General features: G+C 31.6%; 1 protein-coding gene across 2 annotated transcripts in view; it reads right to left on the bottom strand.

Moving 5' to 3' along the window:
* Positions 1 to 20,911, bottom strand: part of Bap170 (Brahma associated protein 170kD) — a 189,349-nt gene that overhangs the window by 54,738 nt on the left and 113,700 nt on the right. Inside the window, exons 6-8 of one of the 2 annotated variants that reach the window (XM_067281239.1) lie at positions 13,869 to 14,000; positions 13,698 to 13,786; positions 7,462 to 7,538 (exon numbers count right to left, since the gene is read on the bottom strand). In XM_067281239.1, the coding sequence (XP_067137340.1) occupies positions 7,462 to 7,538; positions 13,698 to 13,786; positions 13,869 to 14,000 (298 nt within the window). The remainder of the gene's footprint in view (positions 1 to 7,461; positions 7,539 to 13,697; positions 13,787 to 13,868; positions 14,001 to 20,911) is intronic. The other variant, XM_067281240.1, reaches the window with a different exon arrangement.

Below are 20,911 nucleotides of genomic sequence, written 5' to 3'. Positions count from 1 at the left end.
AAGGCAATCCTTTGGCAGTTGCACAAAGACTTAAAAAATAACATAAAATAGGAGTCATTCATTCTTTTCAAGGAAATTTACCCCTTCAAAAAATGAAATATTCAACATTTGATAAAAAATTGCTGGCGGCCATAAAACACTTTAAATGTTTTTTTAAGAAGGAATAACATTTATTCTTTGTAAAAACCACTAGCTATTAACTCTTTCACACTCTTGTCCAAGACTCAACATTCCCCAGATAAGGACAGCAATTAAATTTCATGTCTCAATTTAATCTAAACATTTAACATGCCAAAGGCAAGGACAACATTATTGTTGACAGACTGTTAAGGATGGAATTTCAATAAGAGAACAATCCTCAACCTTGATGACATCATCAAGTCTCAGGAAGTAGCTAAGCTTCTAAATTTTCTCAATACTAAAAAGAAATTGTCAATCAAGCTTGAAAAGTGTGCTATACTCTTCTTGGCTGAGTAAGTCTGTTGTGAAAATTCCGATGACATCTCATACCCATTCATTCCTGAAACCCACAAATGCCAAGTATTCAATGCTTTCCACTGATTGTCCAGCCTGGCATTCAGACAACCAGAAAGTTCATAAAGCAATGACACCTTTGGCCAATTGGTTGCCACAGAGCAGAGATGGCGAACCTATGGCACGAAAGAAAATTTTGATGGCATGCACAAAAAATATGATTTTTTTTATTAATCATAACGAAATTTTATTTTATAAATTATAAAATTGATTTAAAATTCAACAATCCATACTTTAAAAATAATTTACGATTTAAATTTATAGTACTGAATATCTACATACTATATAATATCATTCCGTGATAGGATTGATGCTCTCCTGTGGTCATGCACATTAATTTGTTCTGTCATGATAACAGACTGCATTGCCAATGAGCCATTAGTCTTTGTAATTCCAAGCGTTTGTATGTGTCATTTTAAAACTTTAATCATTGACATGTTAAATATAACTATTTACAAACACTATGGTTTTATTTTGAGGTAATTATTGCATTTATACATATATTTTAAATTTAAATATAATTTTTTAATTATTTTTTTTTTTTTTAGAATTTCTTATTATGGCTAGTTCAATGAAAAAATTGCAGAAACAGGTAGTAGCAGAGAATTTCAAACTTGGTGGACCGATAGGTATGGCATGATTAATAAGGACAGTAAAGCTATTTGCATTTTATGTTCAGAAATGGTGGTTTGTAGAACATCAGTAAAGTGACATTATGAAACCAACCACAAATCTCTTGTCAATCGAAGTGAAGAAAAGCAAAAGGAGTACATATCATGTGTTTTCAAAAATAAAAATGCCCAAGCTACATCCTTAATGAAATAGGTTAATGTGAACCTAGGTATACAAAATGGCAGCGCTTCCGGTAACCTAAATGGCAAGTGCTTTTAGAAAATAAATGTAGATGGTGCTGATAGTAATGATGCCTTCGTATGCAAATATCCATCAAAAAACTCCGTTCTGGAAACATTAGGAATAATGTGAATTTTGAATTTTGGTTATGATGTAGAAGGATTACGAACATTGTTAATTTTTTAAAAGTGTCTGTGTTTTTTAAAAATTTGTACAATTTGCTCGAAGTCTTTAAAGTTATCGAGGAGGAAAGTTTGTCAATGGTGAATATCATGTTAAAAGTGTGCAAATGTGTGTTAAACGTGTTAAAAATGTTTTAGTTTGTCAATGGTAAATATCATGTTAAATGTGTCCTTAATGTGGTTAATGTGTTTTAAATGTGATAAAAGTGTATTAAAAGTGTGTTAATAGTGTGTAAATTAGGTAAAAATTTTGTAAATGTGTTTTAAATGTGCATTTAAAGTGTGTAAATGTGTGTTAAATGTGATATTTTTGTCATAACCAAGGATATGTAATAGTGATTTCCGACGTCGAAAGACAACGTGAGCGACATGTGGAAGGCTAGGTGGCCGTGGATCGCAGGTGCCACCCTCTATGGAGACGCTGCCTATTGTTGATGAAAAGGCGAGAGATGTGAATCGTAAGGCTGCAGTTTTTAAGAGAAGTAAAATTTATGTACAATACAGGCAAATTTTGTTCGAACCACTGATGTATAGAATCTCACAATTCACTTTGTCCATACATCAATTGAATTTATAGTTAGTATGATGACTTTTTTATTTTTTGTTTCTGGTCCAAGAGTAGGAAAAGTAACCAAAATCAGGGGAAAAAGTAAATAGCAAATTTACGTTTTAAAAAAAGTTTAAATATAGGAGTGTTTAGGTTATTGTCAACGGTCGCCATTTTGTATACCTAGGCTCACATTAACCATGAAATATATTGGAACTGCTGCTAGTTATCAAGCTTCAACAGCTATTGCTCAATATGGAAAAACTTTTAATGAAGGTGAATTTTTAAAGGAGGCTTGGTTGCAATGTGCATTATTCTTATTCAAAGATTTTGAAAATAAAGAAAAAATTATCCAAAGAATTAAAGATACACCATTACTAGAAATATGGTGAAAGAAAGAATTTTGGGAATGGCAGAAAATGTAAACTTTCAACAACAAATAGATATAAAATCTTGCAATTTTATTTCCATTTGCCTTGATGAGTCCTCCGACGTAAAAGGTTCAGCTTGTTTAGCAATTTTTGTACGTTATTTTGTTCAAAATAATGTTAAAGAAGAATTAACAAATTTATCAATACTAACAACAACAAAAGAAGTAGACATTTGTAATGCAGTTATAGATGTATTGGGTAAAAAAGAAATATGTACTTTCAAAATTGTATCAGTAACAACTGACGGTGCTCACAGCATTATTGAACAGGAAAATGGGTTTATAAATTTATTTACAAAAATGTATTGGACATTCAATTCTCAGTTTCCATTGCATTATTCACCAGCAAGCATTATGTGCCAAGATAGGTTTGAAAATTTTGGATGATATTATGAATTGTGACAAAAGTAGTCAATTTTATATCAGCACAGGCTCTAAATAAAAAATTTCAAGGTAAACTCATCATACAACAGCTTATTTTTGTACAATAATGTACGGTGGTTAAGCCGCAGAAATGTTTTGCAAAGATTTGTAGATTGTTTAGAGGAAATTAGATTATTTCTAAATAATGAGAATATTATTGAACAATACAGTCAATTAATGGATGTAGAATGGCTTGCAAAATTTTTTTTTTTACTGATTTATATTCTCACTTAAACAAGTTAAATATCAAACTACAAGGTGTTAATAAAATGATCATTGTAATGTTTGACTTAAAGCATTTGAAGTCAAATTACAAGTTTTTAATCACGACATTCTTTCAAATTCATGTAAACATTTTTCGAATACAAAAAATTTTTTTCTGACATTGAAAGTCATGAAAAACCAAATCAAGAAAAACTAACAAAAGAATTTTCAGCGATAATCAAATCCCCGATCCAGCAATTTTCTGCAAGATTTATGCAGTTTAGACAATTTGAAGAATCTTCAAAATTTATTTTATATCCCGATAAAATACCATTTGATACATTAAATTTAAAACTCTTTGACTGGTTAAATTTGCATGACATAGAAATGCAATTAATTGATTTCCAGTCAAGCTCCATATGGAACCAAAAATTTGCTGATTTAAAAAAAAATTTGGAAGTAATTGAAAATAATCAATTATTGGGTATAATAAATAAAAGTGCCAAAGATGAAATTCTAATCACATGGAATGCAATTTCTGAAACTTTAGATTGCTTAAAAACATTAGCAAAAGCAATTTTATCAATATTTTCATCGATGTGAGCATGTGAGTCACTATTTTCTGAAATGAATTTTATAAAAAATAAATTTAGAAATAGGATGATGGACGAATCAAGCTCAACACATGTTCTTTTAAAAATAACAAAGTATAATCCAGATATAAAATCCTTATCATCTAAATATGCAGCAACAAAAATCACATTAAAAAACAAATGTTTATGTGTATTTTGTAAAACGTTTAAATTACCCTTAATAAATTGTAACAGATGTAATTTTTAAAATCATACCATATTAATAAAATTGTTTAATAAAAATTTTTCTTTCTTTGTTTATTGAATTATAATAATTTTTTTCACGAGAGTGAAAGGAAAAAAAAAAATATAAAATAAAAAGGCAGAAAAGAGAAAAATACAAGAGATCATAATTTATGCTAGACAATTTTAGTGTGGCACATTAGTAAGTTCATAAAGATTATTTATAAATTTGTGTCATGGACAATGAAAAAGGCTCACCATCCCTGCCATAGAGTATCGAAATATAGTAACTTTTCAATGTTAAGTGTCCGAATGAACACTTAGCATTGAAAAGTTACCATACTGACAATGTCTACAAAAATTTATTTTGAACCATTTCCTTTTCTTGAAGGGATTTGCCTATGTGCTATTGGATGGAGGCATTTCTTATAGATTTATAGATAAGAAACTGTTGCTCATGCCTTCTACCACAATTAGATCTGAAGATTTGGGAATACCAAGCACTATCACCACTTATAGAAAAAAAAAATTTAAATTATCACTCTTTCTAAGCTTGCCTAATAGGTTCAACATATAGCCAAACAGTTATATGCAATGCTGCAGCAAACAGTCTGGTGAAATAATTGCACCAGTAAGTCGAAAATCAATAACAGCAAGCAAAAACACCAACTGGAGATATTCTATACATACAATATTACTGGAAATAGGAGCTGCATACAAGGGATACAAATCTGTACAATTGGTATTTGGAACAAACTTCTGTCTCCCTGCTAACATGCTCATATCCATTACTCTTTGCTTTACAGACAGCTATCTTTGTCTGTCAACTAAATGTTAACTGTTGTAACCTGATGATGTTAACTAATTTGCAACCAACTAAAAATATTACTAAATGCTTGTAGCCATGTCTTCATTAGAAAACATGCAAACTTCTTAGTGCTAGTGGATTCCAGTCTGTTGTCTCAAGATCTTGAAATTATTTCATAATTACATTAATAGATACAACATAATTGCAACTAATTGTTTAAAATCAGCCTATAGAGAAACAGCTGCAAACAATCCAGAATACTGTTATCAACAGTATCCACTCCTACCACCATGAACTGCAATCAAGTAGCCAAGCCAATCCTCAACTACAATTAAATTCATCAAGGCAAACAGTCAACAGGAAAAAACTACACTTGTTCAGGACAGCATGTATGTTTTTCTATTGACACTAAATGTTCAGTAGAGTTTACTAGTATGGTAAGCTCTACTGTACTTCTCTGTAGTACCATGTCTATTCTCTTATAATTTTTGATAAAAAAAAGTCACCATGTTGAAAACACCAAAAATTTTCCATATCTTTCACACAGGGTAAACTTTTCTGTTGAGAAACCATATGTGAACTTTTCCTTCTTCCCTAGTGTAGATTCAAGATTGCCAGTACATGTGTAATTCCATTTCTGTAATTTTTAATAAAGCCATCTTCTCCTTGTTGAGATTAACAGTTGAATTAAGTTGTTTAATTTTTGGACTTTCAAACATGACTGTAAACTACTCATCAACAATTCTCAACATTTTTGCATATAATTTAATAAGATACAACTTATTTAGAATTTATTCAACCATTAAAACAGTGCTAAAAAGTAAAATTATATAAACATGCAAAATATAATTTTATTTTATTATTTTATGTATTTTTTTAAATGTTAAAACAGAAAATTAAATACAACTATTGTTCAAATATAAACGACCAATAACCTGATTATTTGGTATTTGACAACTACTGTTCATAGAACATGTTCTGTGAATACCTGATTTAAACTTTTCAGACACAAAATCTTTAATTGTAATATTTGATATAAACTGAAGCCACTCAGCATTCTTTCTAAGCCAGTTTTAGCTAGTTAAAATTTATTTTATTTATTAATTATTATTATTATAATTATTATTTTCAAATAATCTGACTATGAATTAATATACTATTAAGTGTTTTAGTATGAATATTACTTTCTTGTAATTCACTGAAAAAATTTGCAATAGCAACCAGCTAACACTGCAGGTTAACCACTTGAAATTTTTTCCCGGGGAAAATATTACAAGTGATGATTTATTACTCTGAAAATCTTAAAACATTAAAGAGACAAAATTAATATGTTCCTTTTGTATTATTTTCAGAAAAAAAAACCACAGATAATGAAAGTGTCATCAAAAATTGCTTTCAGCTTAAAAACCAATTTCTGAACAACACTATAAGATTACAAACAAATTGATATTAAAAAATAATAATTCTTCATAAAATTTCAAATTTAGATAAAATTCATCCAAAATTGGGTTGTAAAAACTATTCTCTCTCCCTAATATCAAAACCCTTTAATCTATAGACAAAGATTTATTTTGTTTAGGATCACTATTTATTATTAGAACTATCATTTGTACTGGAAAATGCTTTAATATTTATAAGTGATAATAAAAAATTAATTTTTAAAGTGATTTAAATATACAGTATTATATGAGGATCATTCAAAAAGAAACGAGCCGGAGGCTGGAATGTGAAAACCGATGACAGAATTGTAATATCATTGCGTGTGTAAGAATGTGTGGTTCTGACAACAGCACGAAAGATCACATCCCGCCGCTAGAGGGTCATGGGTGCATACCATGTGACTACAAAGCTAGCAGAATCACGCATCAATCGTCCACTGCCGTCAGTTGTGTTGTAAACAGTGAAACATTGAAATGGAAGTGTCAACAGAAGAGCAAAGAGGTGTTGTTCGTTTTCTGATGGCGGAAGGTATAGAGAGAACGGACATTCATCAAAGAATGTCAGAAGTGTACAGTGAACACTGCATGTCCCTTGCAAGAGTCAAGGCGTGACACAAGCGCATCAGGGAAGGGTGAGTGTCATTAGCCGATGATGCACGGTCAGGGACACCACACCTCATTACCAATGACATTGTCCAGCTGGTTGATGGAGTCGTTACCCAGGACCACCGAGTCAATCGTCCACCACGGTCAGTCATGTTGGAAACACGACTGACCGTGGTGGATGATTGATGCGTGCTTCTGCTAGCTTTGTACTCACACGGTATGCACCTGTGACCCTCTAGCGATGGGATGTGATCTTTCATGCTGTTGTTGGAACCACACATTCTTATATTACAACGATATTACAATTCTGTCATTGGTTTTCACATTCCAACCTCCAGCTCGTTTCTTTTTGAATGATCCTCATATATTTAGTATATCATTCATTATCTGATATTTAGTACTAAGTAACCATCATCAATAATTCATAGAAGAAAATTCTTGAAAGAGCTATTCATAATACTGAGGATTTTTGCCAGATAATGGATGAAACAATAGTCTAGCTTAGGAATTAAAATTATATATAGTTGATGATTATAAACTGAGAAATATTTTTATTATATTGCATAAAAGTTACTACAGAGTATATGTATCAACACATTACTATAACTATGTAATACATACCTCAAAAAGTTAGAGTTTGATGCAAGAACAGGAATATTGTGTTTTTCATATGACAAATTATGAAGAATGAGAGCAACCTGGAAAAAAAGGAAGATTTTCAAAATATGAAAAAAATCAGAACAGATTTTTTAAAAACTAAATTATTTATATTACAAAACAATTAAATACTGTAAAACTTGTCTAAAATCGAAAACAACTCCAGCCAGAATATTTGTTTAGGTAAGTTTCTGTTTTATAGAGAATTGTGTTTCATTTATCTTGTCACTAGTTTCAAAAAAAAAAAAAAAAAAAAAAGATTATGTTTTGTTTAAAAAATATATACTATTGCATAGGTTAGCAAACAGCCTGTTCTGTAATGGTCGGCTTTTAATAAAATTAACCAACTTTACAGCTTCAAAGAATTTGGTTGAGATTTTCCGGCATATTTTTTGTGACAAGAGAATGTCTGTGAAGGAAGCAGTGCGTCCATTCCACCCTTGGTATAAGACAATCTTAATATTTTCATTAATCCACTGTTCTTTCCTGTTATCGCCCTTGCACCATCACTACATACTGCAATACATTTTGTCCAATCTATGTTAGTACAGTTTCTCAAAGCTTCATAAAAAACATCAAAAAGACATTGTCCTGTTGCATGACCAGGTACTGTTTTGCAAAACAACATATTTTCTTTGATTGATGTGCCCCTATCATATTCATACCTCACAAAACATAAGAACCGAGACATGTTTGCTACAGCTGTTGATTCATCAAACTGAATACTAAAAAATTCACTTGAACTCACTTGCTGAATTATCTGATCGCAAACATCGGCAGCCATGTCATCGATTCGCCTTGATATTGTGTCGTTAGAAAGTGGAATGTTTTTCAAGTTTTTTGCTTCTTCCACACCTATTAAAACACTGACCGTATCAATTGCAGCAGGCAATATGAGGTCTTCGGCGATTGTATGGGGTTTGGACATCTTAGCTACTCTTAATGCTATGAGATAAGATGCTTCAAGTACACTTTTATCAGTATGGCTTAACTTACAAATAGAAGTTTGTTGATTTCTCAAGGTATATAATTTTCTTTCGAAAAATTTCAAGGGTTTGTTTTTATGAGCTGGATGTTTAGTTTCCAAGTGTCCAACTAATTTTGATGGCTTCATGCTTTCATCAGAGAGAACTTGAGAGCAAACAACACACTGTGGCTTTCCATCCAATGAGGTGAAACCATAATTTAAATAATTCTCATTGTACAACCTTGTCTTTTTACCAACTGATTCACTGGATACAGATGGCTCACTTCTTTTTTTCACAAATTTATCCATTTCACAGTAGAAATAAAAAAAAAAAACAATTCAGTTTCACGGTTGACCACACACTAAAATAAAAGCACCAGACACACGTTTTGCATTCGAAATTTAACTGAAGAGGTGCAATCGCCAGCACCTCTTTTATAGTAGTGACAGCATGACTTGTTCAAATGCATCCATATGCATGTTCAAACATGTTCTCACAATAGTATTATAGAAGAAGATCAAATTAGAAAGAGCACATACACATCAAGTTGAAACTTGTAAATTGCTCATGTATGTACACGTCATACATGCATGTTCATACCAGTCGCTATAAACACAGCAACATAAAATAATAGGAATAGTTGTATTACAATTTTTATACTGTCGGTATTTTCTTAATGTATAAAATTAGTGCAATGTGTTTATATAATATTTTTAAAAATTTACATTTATAATTACAGTCAAAATTCAATTAATAATAGTAAGGCTTACTGTTATTATTCCTTTGGGTGGGTGGGTGGGGGTCGGAAAATATTAATTTTATTTATATTTACTATTTGGGGGATCGTGGAGCTAAGAAGGTTGAGAATCGCTGCTGTAGATTAATACTCATGGCAAATATTGTATAGTAGGACAGAGAATTCACTGCATTCGGCATTATGACTTTATAACACTGAACACAGTGAATTCTCTGTCCTACAGTACAATATGTACTCTACAACAAGAACTCAGAGCACTAAAAGATCTAAACAGTTTCAGACTTGACTGAGAGAATGTATGTTCAGGGGCCGTATTCTGGTCACTTTCTCTGGTCTCTCCTTTCTCACAAGCTGGTCGCTGAATCCAAATGATTAGCCAGTCAGCAACCAGCTTGTGAGAGACGAGAGACCAGAGATGATGACCAGAATACAGCCCCAGCTCTCTAACCATTATTTAGGCTGTGCACAATCTTAATCGTCATAACAGTCATTCCTAACCATCAACTGGGTAAGAAAAAAACCCTTACTTGTGATGAAACTTCTTGTTCCTCGCATTTTAAAATTGCTGAAAACTCCTGTTCCCACAATATTTTACCTTAAATTTTGTGACAATCAAAAAATTTGGTGGAAATAATTCTGTATGGAAAATGACAATTTTATTTTAAATCACAGTTGGTGGATGATAAAAAATGGGTGGCAGTTTATGCTATCGATTTACTATAAAACAAATTGTTTTTCAGAGACTTTTGGTAAACCCAGGGTAGCAGTACATAATGGGGCAGTTTCAAGGGGGTTGACTGTAATCAGTTGTAATCCTTAATAAAAAAATTTTTCCCCCGTATCTGAAATATCAAAGAATAAAATTAATTCTACTTTTACAAACGAGGGAAAACATTTATCAAATTCCAGAAAATTCCATTTTTAATCTTGCATTTACTCTGTTCAACAATTTTTAAGATGCAATTAAAACAACAAGGGGGAGAAGTAGCAAACGTTTCAATATACTGTAACAGAGTACTTCAGAAAAATGCAAACAGTTGGCTTCAAAAGAGATTCATAAAATAGCTGAAAATAGTAATGTGAACTTAAGAAAACAAGTAACTAAAACAATTAACATAGTACTGATTAACAAATTAACCAATAACGACATAAATTTAAATTACAAAAGATAGCTAGTTTATATGTAAAGCCTGTGTGTAATATATATTTCATTCCAACATACAATTTGATTCTTACATTTTGTGACATTCTTACTTGCTCCTCACATTAGTGATGGGTTAAATTCCGTTTGTCAGCTGAATTACATCACAGTTCCTCTGTTTCTGTTCCTTGTTTTCTCCAACACAACTTTTTAATCTAATAACAATGTGACTATTATCCCCAAATACCTTAATTGTGAGATCTAATAAGATCTCACAATTACAAAGGGATTGTCAACACAAAAGGAAGAGACACAAACAACAAATATGCCACTAGGCCACAATATATCATATTTCAAAAATACATTTGTAATTTACCAGGATTACTATCATTCTTGCTTAAACTATACTTTCTCATTTTTTATCAATGTTTAATCAAAACAATTCTATTCCAGATTAAGAACAATCACAAATTCAAAGGAATTATGTTATATTTTACAAATAATAACATATTTGAAAAACAAATATGTAAATAAGAGAGAAAAATCAAAATTAGAAATATTCCAGTTATAAAAAGAAAATAAATTGCTAAAAGTAGTACAGTAGAGTCCTGTAAACTCAAATGTAGATTGAGAAGGTAATGAGTTACTGAAAATGAGTTTTGCAGCATAGCAATGATGCTAGCCTAAATATTTGATTTTTATAAATATATTATATTTGCAAATACAGGTAGCCCTCAGTTTAAGCCGCAGTTCTGTTCCTACAAAAGCTGGCGCAAATCAAATTGGCGTAAAATGAACCCATATTTGCAGTGAGGTTTAGGGTTAGGTTCTACGTAAGTGAAAAATAAGCAAATAATTTTGTTTATTAATACAACACAAAATATATACATAAATTTAATTTTAAATGTATTTTATGATAAAATCATCATTTGTTTTTCTTAAATTCTTAAGAAAAACAAATGATATTTCAAAGTTTTGGATCTCTTACATTTTTCAGAAAAAGTTAGATTTTTGTTTTCTTTCATTAAGAATTTCAGAATATGGTTGAATGGATGCAATGATGCTCCTTTTTATATTTGCACTTCGCTCCCAGTTGTTGTCTAACTCACAAAGTTCATCCATCAAACTTTCCATACTTGAAAGGATACGCTTTAGATGGGCCGTTTTCATAACTTTTGGAGTTTCTTCTTCGTTTTCTTCCTTCTCCAACTGTTTACGATCTAATTCTTTGTATAATAATTCTAAGTCTTCATTCGAGAATGGCTGATCATAGGCTTCTAAAAGTTCTGTCACATCATCCAATACCACATCATGTGCAAGTCTGTTAATGTCTTCAATTAAATTCTCCTGATGTGCTGCTACTTCAAAATCGTGCATGAATGCTGGCAGAAGTTTATGCCAAACTTCATTTAAGGATTCTGCTGAAACTTCATCCCAAGCCGTCTTGATGTTTCTAAGGCCTTTCAAAATATCGAAAGACCACCAATAGTCTTTAACTGTTTTATCTGAAGTGTCTAAAACTCTCATCATTTCCATAAATGTATTACTGAGATATTAAGCTTTGAAGGTTGCAATAACCCCCTGATCCATTGATAGTAAAAGAGATGGTGTATTGGGAAGCATGTAAACAACCTTGGCATACAATAGTGTTCTTATTTCATCAAGGTTTGGAGGATGTCCTGGAGCATTGTCCAAGAGAAGTGCCTTGAGTGATAATTTATTTTCTTCACAAAAGCAAAGCACAGTAGAGCAAAAATAACTTGCGTACCAATTTGTGAAAACATCTTATGTGACCCATGCTTTCTTGTTCCATTTCCAATAAACTGGTAACATGTCTTTATTTAGACCCTTTAATTAAAGCATGTGGTGTCTGTGAATGACACACTAACATTGGTTTAAGTTTCAAAGTTCCTGAAACATTGGCTCCCAACAAAAGAGTTAATCTATCTTTCACAACTTTAAAACCTGGAGCAGAATGTTCTTTACAAGAAATAAAGTTTGTGCTGGTAACTTTTTCCAATATAGCCCAGTCTCAACAACATTAAAGATTAGGTCTGGAGAATAGTTGCCTTGTTCTACATAACCCTGAAATTCCTTAAGAAAAGCAGCTGCCTGCCACAACATCTGCACTTGCTGCTTCACCACATAATTTTACATTACAACAGCTACTTCGGGATTCAAATCTGATAAATCAACCCTTGCTTCCCAAAAAGTTTCTTCGTTTCCATCTGTCTCCTTAAGATTATCAAAAATTGATTTTGCTTCTTCAGTTATAGCAGCTTGAGTCAATGGAATGTTTTTTTTGATTTGCATCATCCACCCATAATGATAACAATTTTTCCATTTTTTCAAAAATTTTACCTCTACTGTAACTCACATGTTTTACATTTACTGCCTTAGACTGTTAATCAGTGTGTTTAATTGTATCTGCATTTTTCATAATGGTAGTAACAGTGGATGGAAGTAAGTTCAAAGATCTACAGACATTAGGGTGTGTTTTTCCATTTTCAATTTGTCAAATAACTTCCATTTTTGTTTCTAGGGAGACAGATTGCCTTGCCTTATTAACATGTTTAGATAACTTTGGTGCACTTCTTTTATCTGACATAATAACCCTTGTATACATGTATTCTTGTAAACATTTAGTATTTTAATATTTTTATTTATTTTAATATTAATTTGATGTAAATGTATACATACCCAACAATATTAAACAGAAAAAATAGATATATTCAATAAAAATCTTTGTTTTAACGAATATACGACATCACAATTCAGTAAATACGTCAACACTGAAACAAAAATCAGTCTAGCACAGGGAGAACTGGGGAATTACACGGCAAAATGGCAAATTGCTCAGAGACGTTATTGTGAATCGGCATAAATTGAGAGCTACCTGTATATGTAAGTAACTACATACCAATAGTGACTATTCCTATTTGTAGTTAAATTTTAATTTAAAAAAATATATTAGCTATTCGATGGGTTTTTTCAAACTAGTGACATTTACACCATGGCATTTTGCAGTGGCAAGTTGAAAAAAAGGGGGCTGGCTATATTTTGTTCATGCATGGAATTGATGGAATTACTGAGTGTTGCCAGTTAAGAATGATAGCTTATTTGATCCAAGTGTTAAGTTAAAGGTAAAAAATTACATGTTTTTATTTTTATTTTTTTGAACAACACAATGAGTTTTACAAAATGTCAAGTAATCACGAATACAGTTTCTTGGAATCTACTGTACTCTCATATACAAATTACAAGGAATATGAAAAATTATAAAATAAAAATACAAACTGTAAAATTTAATTTTTACTTTTGTTTTATTATTTACCTTCAATATTCTTTGTCCTAATACATTATGAGCTCCAAGTTCTTCTTTTTCTAAATGAAACAACTGAGAATCATCTTGGATAACCATCTCTATAATAAAATTGTTTGTATAACATTTTAACTTATATTAATACTTATATTAGAGTTTCCTTTCTGTGATATCTATACATACTTTTTCCATGTCCAAAGAGTTCAACAACATCAGACTTTTTGTTGTCAAGAGTATTTTGCCAAAATGTTTCAATATCCCTTCCTTGAATCTCTTTCCAACATTCTGAAAATACTGTTTTCAATGATGGATCATCTGAAAAATTAAATTAGACAATGAAAATATCTTGAACATACATAACATTCAAGTTCAAATAACATTAAACATAAATGTAACAATAGCCTTTTATCTCATTTGTATTAAAAATAATCAATCTCTTAACTGTTTTAGTTATACATAAGAGAATTAATATTCAACATCTGAATCTATAATTTCCATTCATAAATTCCATCTTCATGCACATTAAATATTTATAATGTATAATAATAATAATAAAAGATGTAAATATAGTTAATATAACAAAAATTTATCAAAATTCCAACTTTCTTACTAGAACATTCTACAAAGTTCATGACTTTTACCATTTAGTAGCTAACAACGTCTGATCTGTATATGCAAAAAAATCTGTTTTTGCTGTGTTATATTACTACACAACAGCATTGGCATGCCTGACAAAAAAAAATTTTTTTTTGGGGTCTTCAGATTTTCAAAAGTCAAGTGTGGGAGAAATGTCCCCACTTTACGTTTAATTATTAATAGATTTATATAACATTTTAATATGCATATATTTATTTTAGATTTAGTGAAAAAAAGTAGCTAAAATCAAGTCTCTCTCAAATCACAGCTTTCAATATTTGTTATTGTTTGCATCAATATGGCATATGCATCAATTGATGAAAGATTAAATATTTAAGATTAGATTATGTATAATAGATTATATTAAATGTTATAAAATAATTTTATTTTATTTAATAAAATAAGATTTAATATTCTAATTTCCTGCTAGTGGTGTCAAGTTCAAAATAAGATCACAAAATGTAATTTAAAATTTGATATGTCCAAAAATTTCCAGATAAAGTTTGGGAAGTCCTGACTCCTAACCCTCCACTAGGCATTCTCATTAACAGGTTTAAACGTAAACTCATCATTTCAGAATAAAGTCAGAAAGAATCATCTTTTTCTTGCACCATGATAATGCAAAAACACTAAAAAAGCTAAAATAATATACAGGGTGTCCCATAAATTTGTAAATATAGTAGACTCCCCTATAACATGGGTTCCTATAAGACGGATTCGTATAACATGACGGAAAAATTGTGATTGTGTTTGTATAACACGCTAAAAGAATGAGACAGATCGGTCATGGCCAACTTGTGTCTCGACAGGATTGGTCAAATCTGGACCAATATTGGACATTGCACAAACCCTTGAGTTTAAACGAGCAGCGGACCTACTAAAAAACATTTATTATTCAACGGCCATAAAAATTATATTTTTATTAATGATGTCTCCAAAGTTCAGCAAATTTTTTGCAGAAAGAATAACTTATCAGGAAATGCATCCGCTGTTCAATGAGCTGCTCTGCAACGAAAACAAGCTTAAGCAATGGCGTCTTCGAACAGCTGGTGCACACTCGGTAAGTATTCCTACAATTTTTTGTTTATAGCATAGTTTATATGGATTATTCCCAAAAAATTATATGTGTTTTGGAAATGTTTGAGTTAGTCTAGAATCAATTAATTTTATGGAAGAAAACCTTTCAAACAGCTGTACCCCCTAAACTGCACAACTGCCGGGCTGTGAATGACTCATGTATTTGTAAAATCTAGGTGACTTGTACAACACGGAATTCATAGAATACGGAACGTATCTACTGTGTTATAGGGGGTCTACTGTAGTTTTAAAATTCATAAAAGTTGAAAGAATTGGTATATTTGAATGCAGTTTGCATAAAAGTTATTCTCATGAAAGGAGATTTTTTGGGTAGAGAAAAAGAAAATAGTTTAAATTTTTGTTGCTATAGAGTGCTGAACTCAAGAAAATCACTGGAATTGTGCAAATCTGAGTCTTATAAAATGCAGGGTGTACGATTAACAGCTCATTTCTGAATTTTCCTGTTACTGGTGCCGACATATGGTTTTCATTATGATGTTGACGTTGGTGGATAAAGCACTATTGGTGAAGTTGTTTTATCCCAGCCATGAATCGCCGGTTGAAACTTAGGACACAGAAGAGAATGAAGAAAGGTTCAGGTCCAATCACTCCTGCTGGATTGGTTTCCATTTGCGAAGCTATATTGGAGGTATGGACCTTTGATAAATGAGGTGCATCACTGCATGGGCAATTACACAAGCTTCCCGTTTCTTTGAAACGTTGTACTGGGAAAACCAATCCTGCAGGAGTGATTGGAAACTAATGCAGCATGACTTTACTATGTATCTTTATAATATTTCTAGGTTTCTACTCCTGACTTTGTTTGGTCATCCAACTGCAATGTTTTTGCAACTTTTTATAATGCTCTTTATAATATCTGTATTGCAATTTAAAATAAATTTTTGAATAATAATAGCTATTTAATTAATACATATATATAAAATACATATAATATATAATACAGTAAACCCACATTAACTCAGACAAATTTTTTTTGATAACTCAATTTAAAATTTCTTGATAATAAAAAAAAATTATAATTAATGAGTAATTATAGTGATATTATAATTATTGAGCATTTTCAATATTCAGCAATTTTTGTGATATTCTGCATTATATTACTAAAGTTGGTAAATAACTAAAGACTGTGCATTGCTGTATACCATATTGTCATGAAATTTTTTGAGCACATTTCCCATAATAATAAATTCAGCAGTATAACTTACTAAAGCTCAGTAAAACTTTTGTATTGATCTGACTGTAATAAATTACTGTACTGTTTATTCACCTGATTTTCACACCATTGGAGAAAACACTTCACTAACTCAGACTTTCATAAACTCTGACAATTCTCAACTGCTATTAGGCAGAGTTAGCAAAGGTTTACTGTATTTTAAAAATACAGAATAATTAATGGTAAAACAAAATAAAAATGCTGGTATTTAAAATAATGCAGAGCAAATTACTAAAAAATAACACAAGTGGCATCTAAATTAATTATACATTAGATATAATAGTCACTGAGATGTCAAGGGTCAAAATTTGATATCTTTTAGGGTCCAAAATATTTACTTTTTGATACATAAACATCCTCTAAGCCCTATAGTTATATTAAAGCCAAATTACTGCTGAATTAAATTGGGCTATATTACTGCTACTATCAATAATTAAATACTAAATAATTTGGTACTAGAGGTAAATATTAAGCACCATCTCTCATTAAATTTAATGGTTCAAAACATTGTTCAAATAGTCTGTTAGAGGACACTTGACTTGTCCTTTCAGTGGTATTAGAGAATCCAATCCATGCAAAACAAATGAAAAAATATACTACACAATGTTACCATTTCCATAACCTTGAATTGTGTTCACAAGACATGCTAGATCAAAGGCCTCATGATTTCTTGCTCGTACTCTGCCTGTCATCATTGCAAAACAGTATGTAATATTACTCATCAGAAAACATGACTTTTTCCAGTTATCTATATTCTTTTACAATATTCTTGGCACCACTGCAAGTAATGTTTTCTGTTTTTCTCTAAAACAGATGACTTTCACATGGCAACTCCCAATTCTAATTTTCTTCATTTCTCTTTGTACAGTTCATATAGAAATGAGACAACTATTTATATATGTTATGGACAAAATGATTAATCGGGCATTATTCATAATGCCTGGTCAAAAAGGGCACGCAGTGTGATAAATATTGATTAATTTATCAAATTGACTGGTCATTATGAATACTGCTATCACCTAGTCAGGCAAAGTGATAATAATACGTTGAGGAGAGATCATCCAGCACGCTAGCCAATCGACACTCTAAGTTGCACGTGTGTATTGTATTTAGTACCAAATTTTAAATTCTGCGACATTTTAATTTGATTAAAAAACTCCACTTATTTCATTTTAAAATATTTATTTTTTGTGAATTATTTCAAAGTATTTTAAAAAGAACATGTAATCACCATTAACTATATTAATCAAATGGTAAAATTTTACCTATGTGCACCATCATGGTGATGGTTGCAACTGTTTGTGCTCCTGACAGATTCCTCTGGAGGGGAGCCGCAGGCCGGACGCCAATTGTTTAACGTCACCAGATATTAGCGAGGTTGAGGCCGAAGTTTTAAATGCAAAAATGTGTACGTTGGACATTCAGCGCCGCTTTCCTGTAAGCCTAGAAGTTTGACAATGGCATTTGAAATGTTGAGCATGATTCCACTGACTTTCCAAACACCATTGTCAAACTTCTAGGCTTACAGGAAAGTGGCGCTGAACGTCCAACTTACACATTTTTGCGTTTAAAACTTCGGCCTCAACTCGCTATTGATACATACTAGATACGTGTGTTCAAGAACTACCGTGAATAAATAACTAGTGACATTAACAATCAGCAGCTGGCCGGTGACTCACCTCCAGGAGGAATCTGTCGAGAGCACAAACAGCCGCAAATGCTGCCAAATTCGGTACTAAATGCTCTCGGATGAGTGCGCTGATTGGCTAATGTATGTCAAATGATCACTCCTCAATGTATTATTATCACTTTGCCTGACTAGATGACAGCAGTATTCATAATGACCTGAAATTTATTACAATTCCCGATTTTACGGGATTAATACGGGCATTATGAATAATGCCCATATTAATCACTTTGTCCATAACATATACATTGGCATGCAAAACTTAAGCAACAATGTAATTTTTAAACAGATAGCCATAAAATTGTAGAAAAGGGCTTGTTGAGATCAATATAATGAACTCCTAATACAAATCCTAATACTAGAAATAATACTAATTCAGTAAAGGTGATTTGTATGCAGGAAGAAGACATTACAAGTGACCTGAGGGCACACAAAATGCATGCAACCTGCACATGCATTTGAAGACTACAGTAAAAAGAAGGACAAAGAGTGCTATTAAACTTTTGCACTAGTAGGCTTTCTTCATTCTTTGAGTACAAAATACTATCTCTGTATTCTGAATTCCATGTCTCCCAGGTGATTTCTTGCAAAGTTACAGCAAAAAAACAATCATTGCCTAAGTTTTGCACACCAGTGTATATAAACATCTATAAGCCCAAAAATTGTTTACACTGAAACAGATTCAAAATGTCTCATCCCATTATCAACAGTTTAAATTTGCATTTTTAACTGCAAATTAAGTCAATTCTTAGTCAGTTGTTGCACACTAAAATGACTATTACATCAAACAATATTGGTGGTTTGGAGCCAATTCTCCAAGGATTGTCTTCTGATTCCAGTTATGCCATCCTAATATGCCATTTTTCTTCCACTAATTAAAAATTGTTGATATTGTTTCTTTTGAAAATCCAGTTAAAGTTTTCATTTTCTCTATCATGGCTCTGACTAGACAATCACCAATAATAGTCTCTCTCTCAAACTCAAAGCATCACAAAAGCAAAAATTGCATGCATAATTTTATTGGAAACAATGCAATCACCCACATGACAATATCCTTTGTATACCACTAGTATAAAATGCAGCAATGGCACTTCACAATATTCTGGCCAGTATGTGTAGTTTGAAAAAGTTAATTTTTGAATTTCCATATACATTTCAATCAGTTACTCAATATGGAATTAAATCAAAATTTAAAAAATTATTCAAAATCTTAAAAATTTCTGATATTCTGAACAACATCAAATCTCCATTCAAAATTTTTTAGGACGTCATTTACTGAAACCACAAAATATATTCATTAACATAAATGACCAAAATCACTTTTACAAAACAAGTTTGTCATTTACTTGTGTGAGACCATGGATTTTAGCGGAAAAATTTTTGTAAACGAAAGAAAACTTTCATTTTTTTTGTTCAAAAATTATTGTAAACAATCACAGATAGAAAAACTGGTGGAGAAACAGAGCAGAGGTCTCCAGTAACTATCAACAGTTAGGTGGGAAAGTTGACACTTAGCTGTCAAGAATTCACAACTCATTGTCAACAACCGGCTGCTTCCCACACTAACACTATAAAAGCTCGCACCACGGGAAACTTAGCGCGCATCACACCTGGAAGTTATTCCTATACTGTGTTGTCGATCTCCATGAGTCAGACTAACATCCTGAGGAGAAGACATACGACCACCGCACTTCAGCCATACCACCCAGTCTCACATAGAGGTATTTTGTTAGAATTCTATGAACTTTCTCTCCCTAGCAACGGCATTAGGTTTAGCTCATCGCCTGTGTAGAACTTAACATATGCCTAAATGCATGGCTTGACAACCACATTTAATCTCCTAGTATATACTAGAATAGACTTGTAACCAATTTGTATGTTATTCTAGTTCGCCAATAAATGTTTTATTTGTTAACCTGTCTCCTGTCAATCCAACCTGCCTGTCGACTTATTGACGCACCTCCCCACTCACTTTTTGCCCTCCTAACCATCCAACGACAAAGAGATCAGGTTTTGCCAACCTGTGCAGTGTAAGTGGTCAGCGAGGATTAACCCCTGACCCTCTGCTTATCTCACACTTGCTTATATGTTCTGAAATACAGTTGTATTGTGTTTTGTATTGTAATTGTATTAAACCTGGAGAATGCCATGTTGATAATGGCAATCCAAAATGCATCTATGGAAGAAGTGGAAAAATAAATGGCAAAATTTGCATAGTAAAACTGATTCTGGTCACTTGGGTCTGTTAATATGTAATTCTGTTATCAGTAATGCATTTGTTTTTCATATTCTAAAATTTAAAAAAATCAAAATTCTAAAGTACAGAATTTTATGTTTTTTAAAATAGGAAATAAATGAAAATTTAAATTGCTGATGATGGGATGAAACATCTTGAATCTGTTTCAGTGTAAACAATTTTTGAACTCTTGATGTTGTTCTGAAATACATTTTACTGCTCATTATTTCATACTGTTGAGAGGGGAAAATGTATTTCTTTCAAAATAAATATTAATATAATAAATTGAACTTACTATATACTGTATTTTCATTCTAATGAGACTATCTGAAACAACTGAGCTAAACTGAACATTT

The sequence above is a fragment of the Centruroides vittatus genome, unplaced genomic scaffold (assembly GCF_030686945.1).
Source record: "Centruroides vittatus isolate TY-2023 unplaced genomic scaffold, ASM3068694v2 contig_912, whole genome shotgun sequence".
NCBI classification, from domain to species: Eukaryota; Metazoa; Arthropoda; class Arachnida; order Scorpiones; family Buthidae; genus Centruroides; species Centruroides vittatus.
This window is presented reverse-complemented; position numbering and strand designations above follow the sequence as displayed.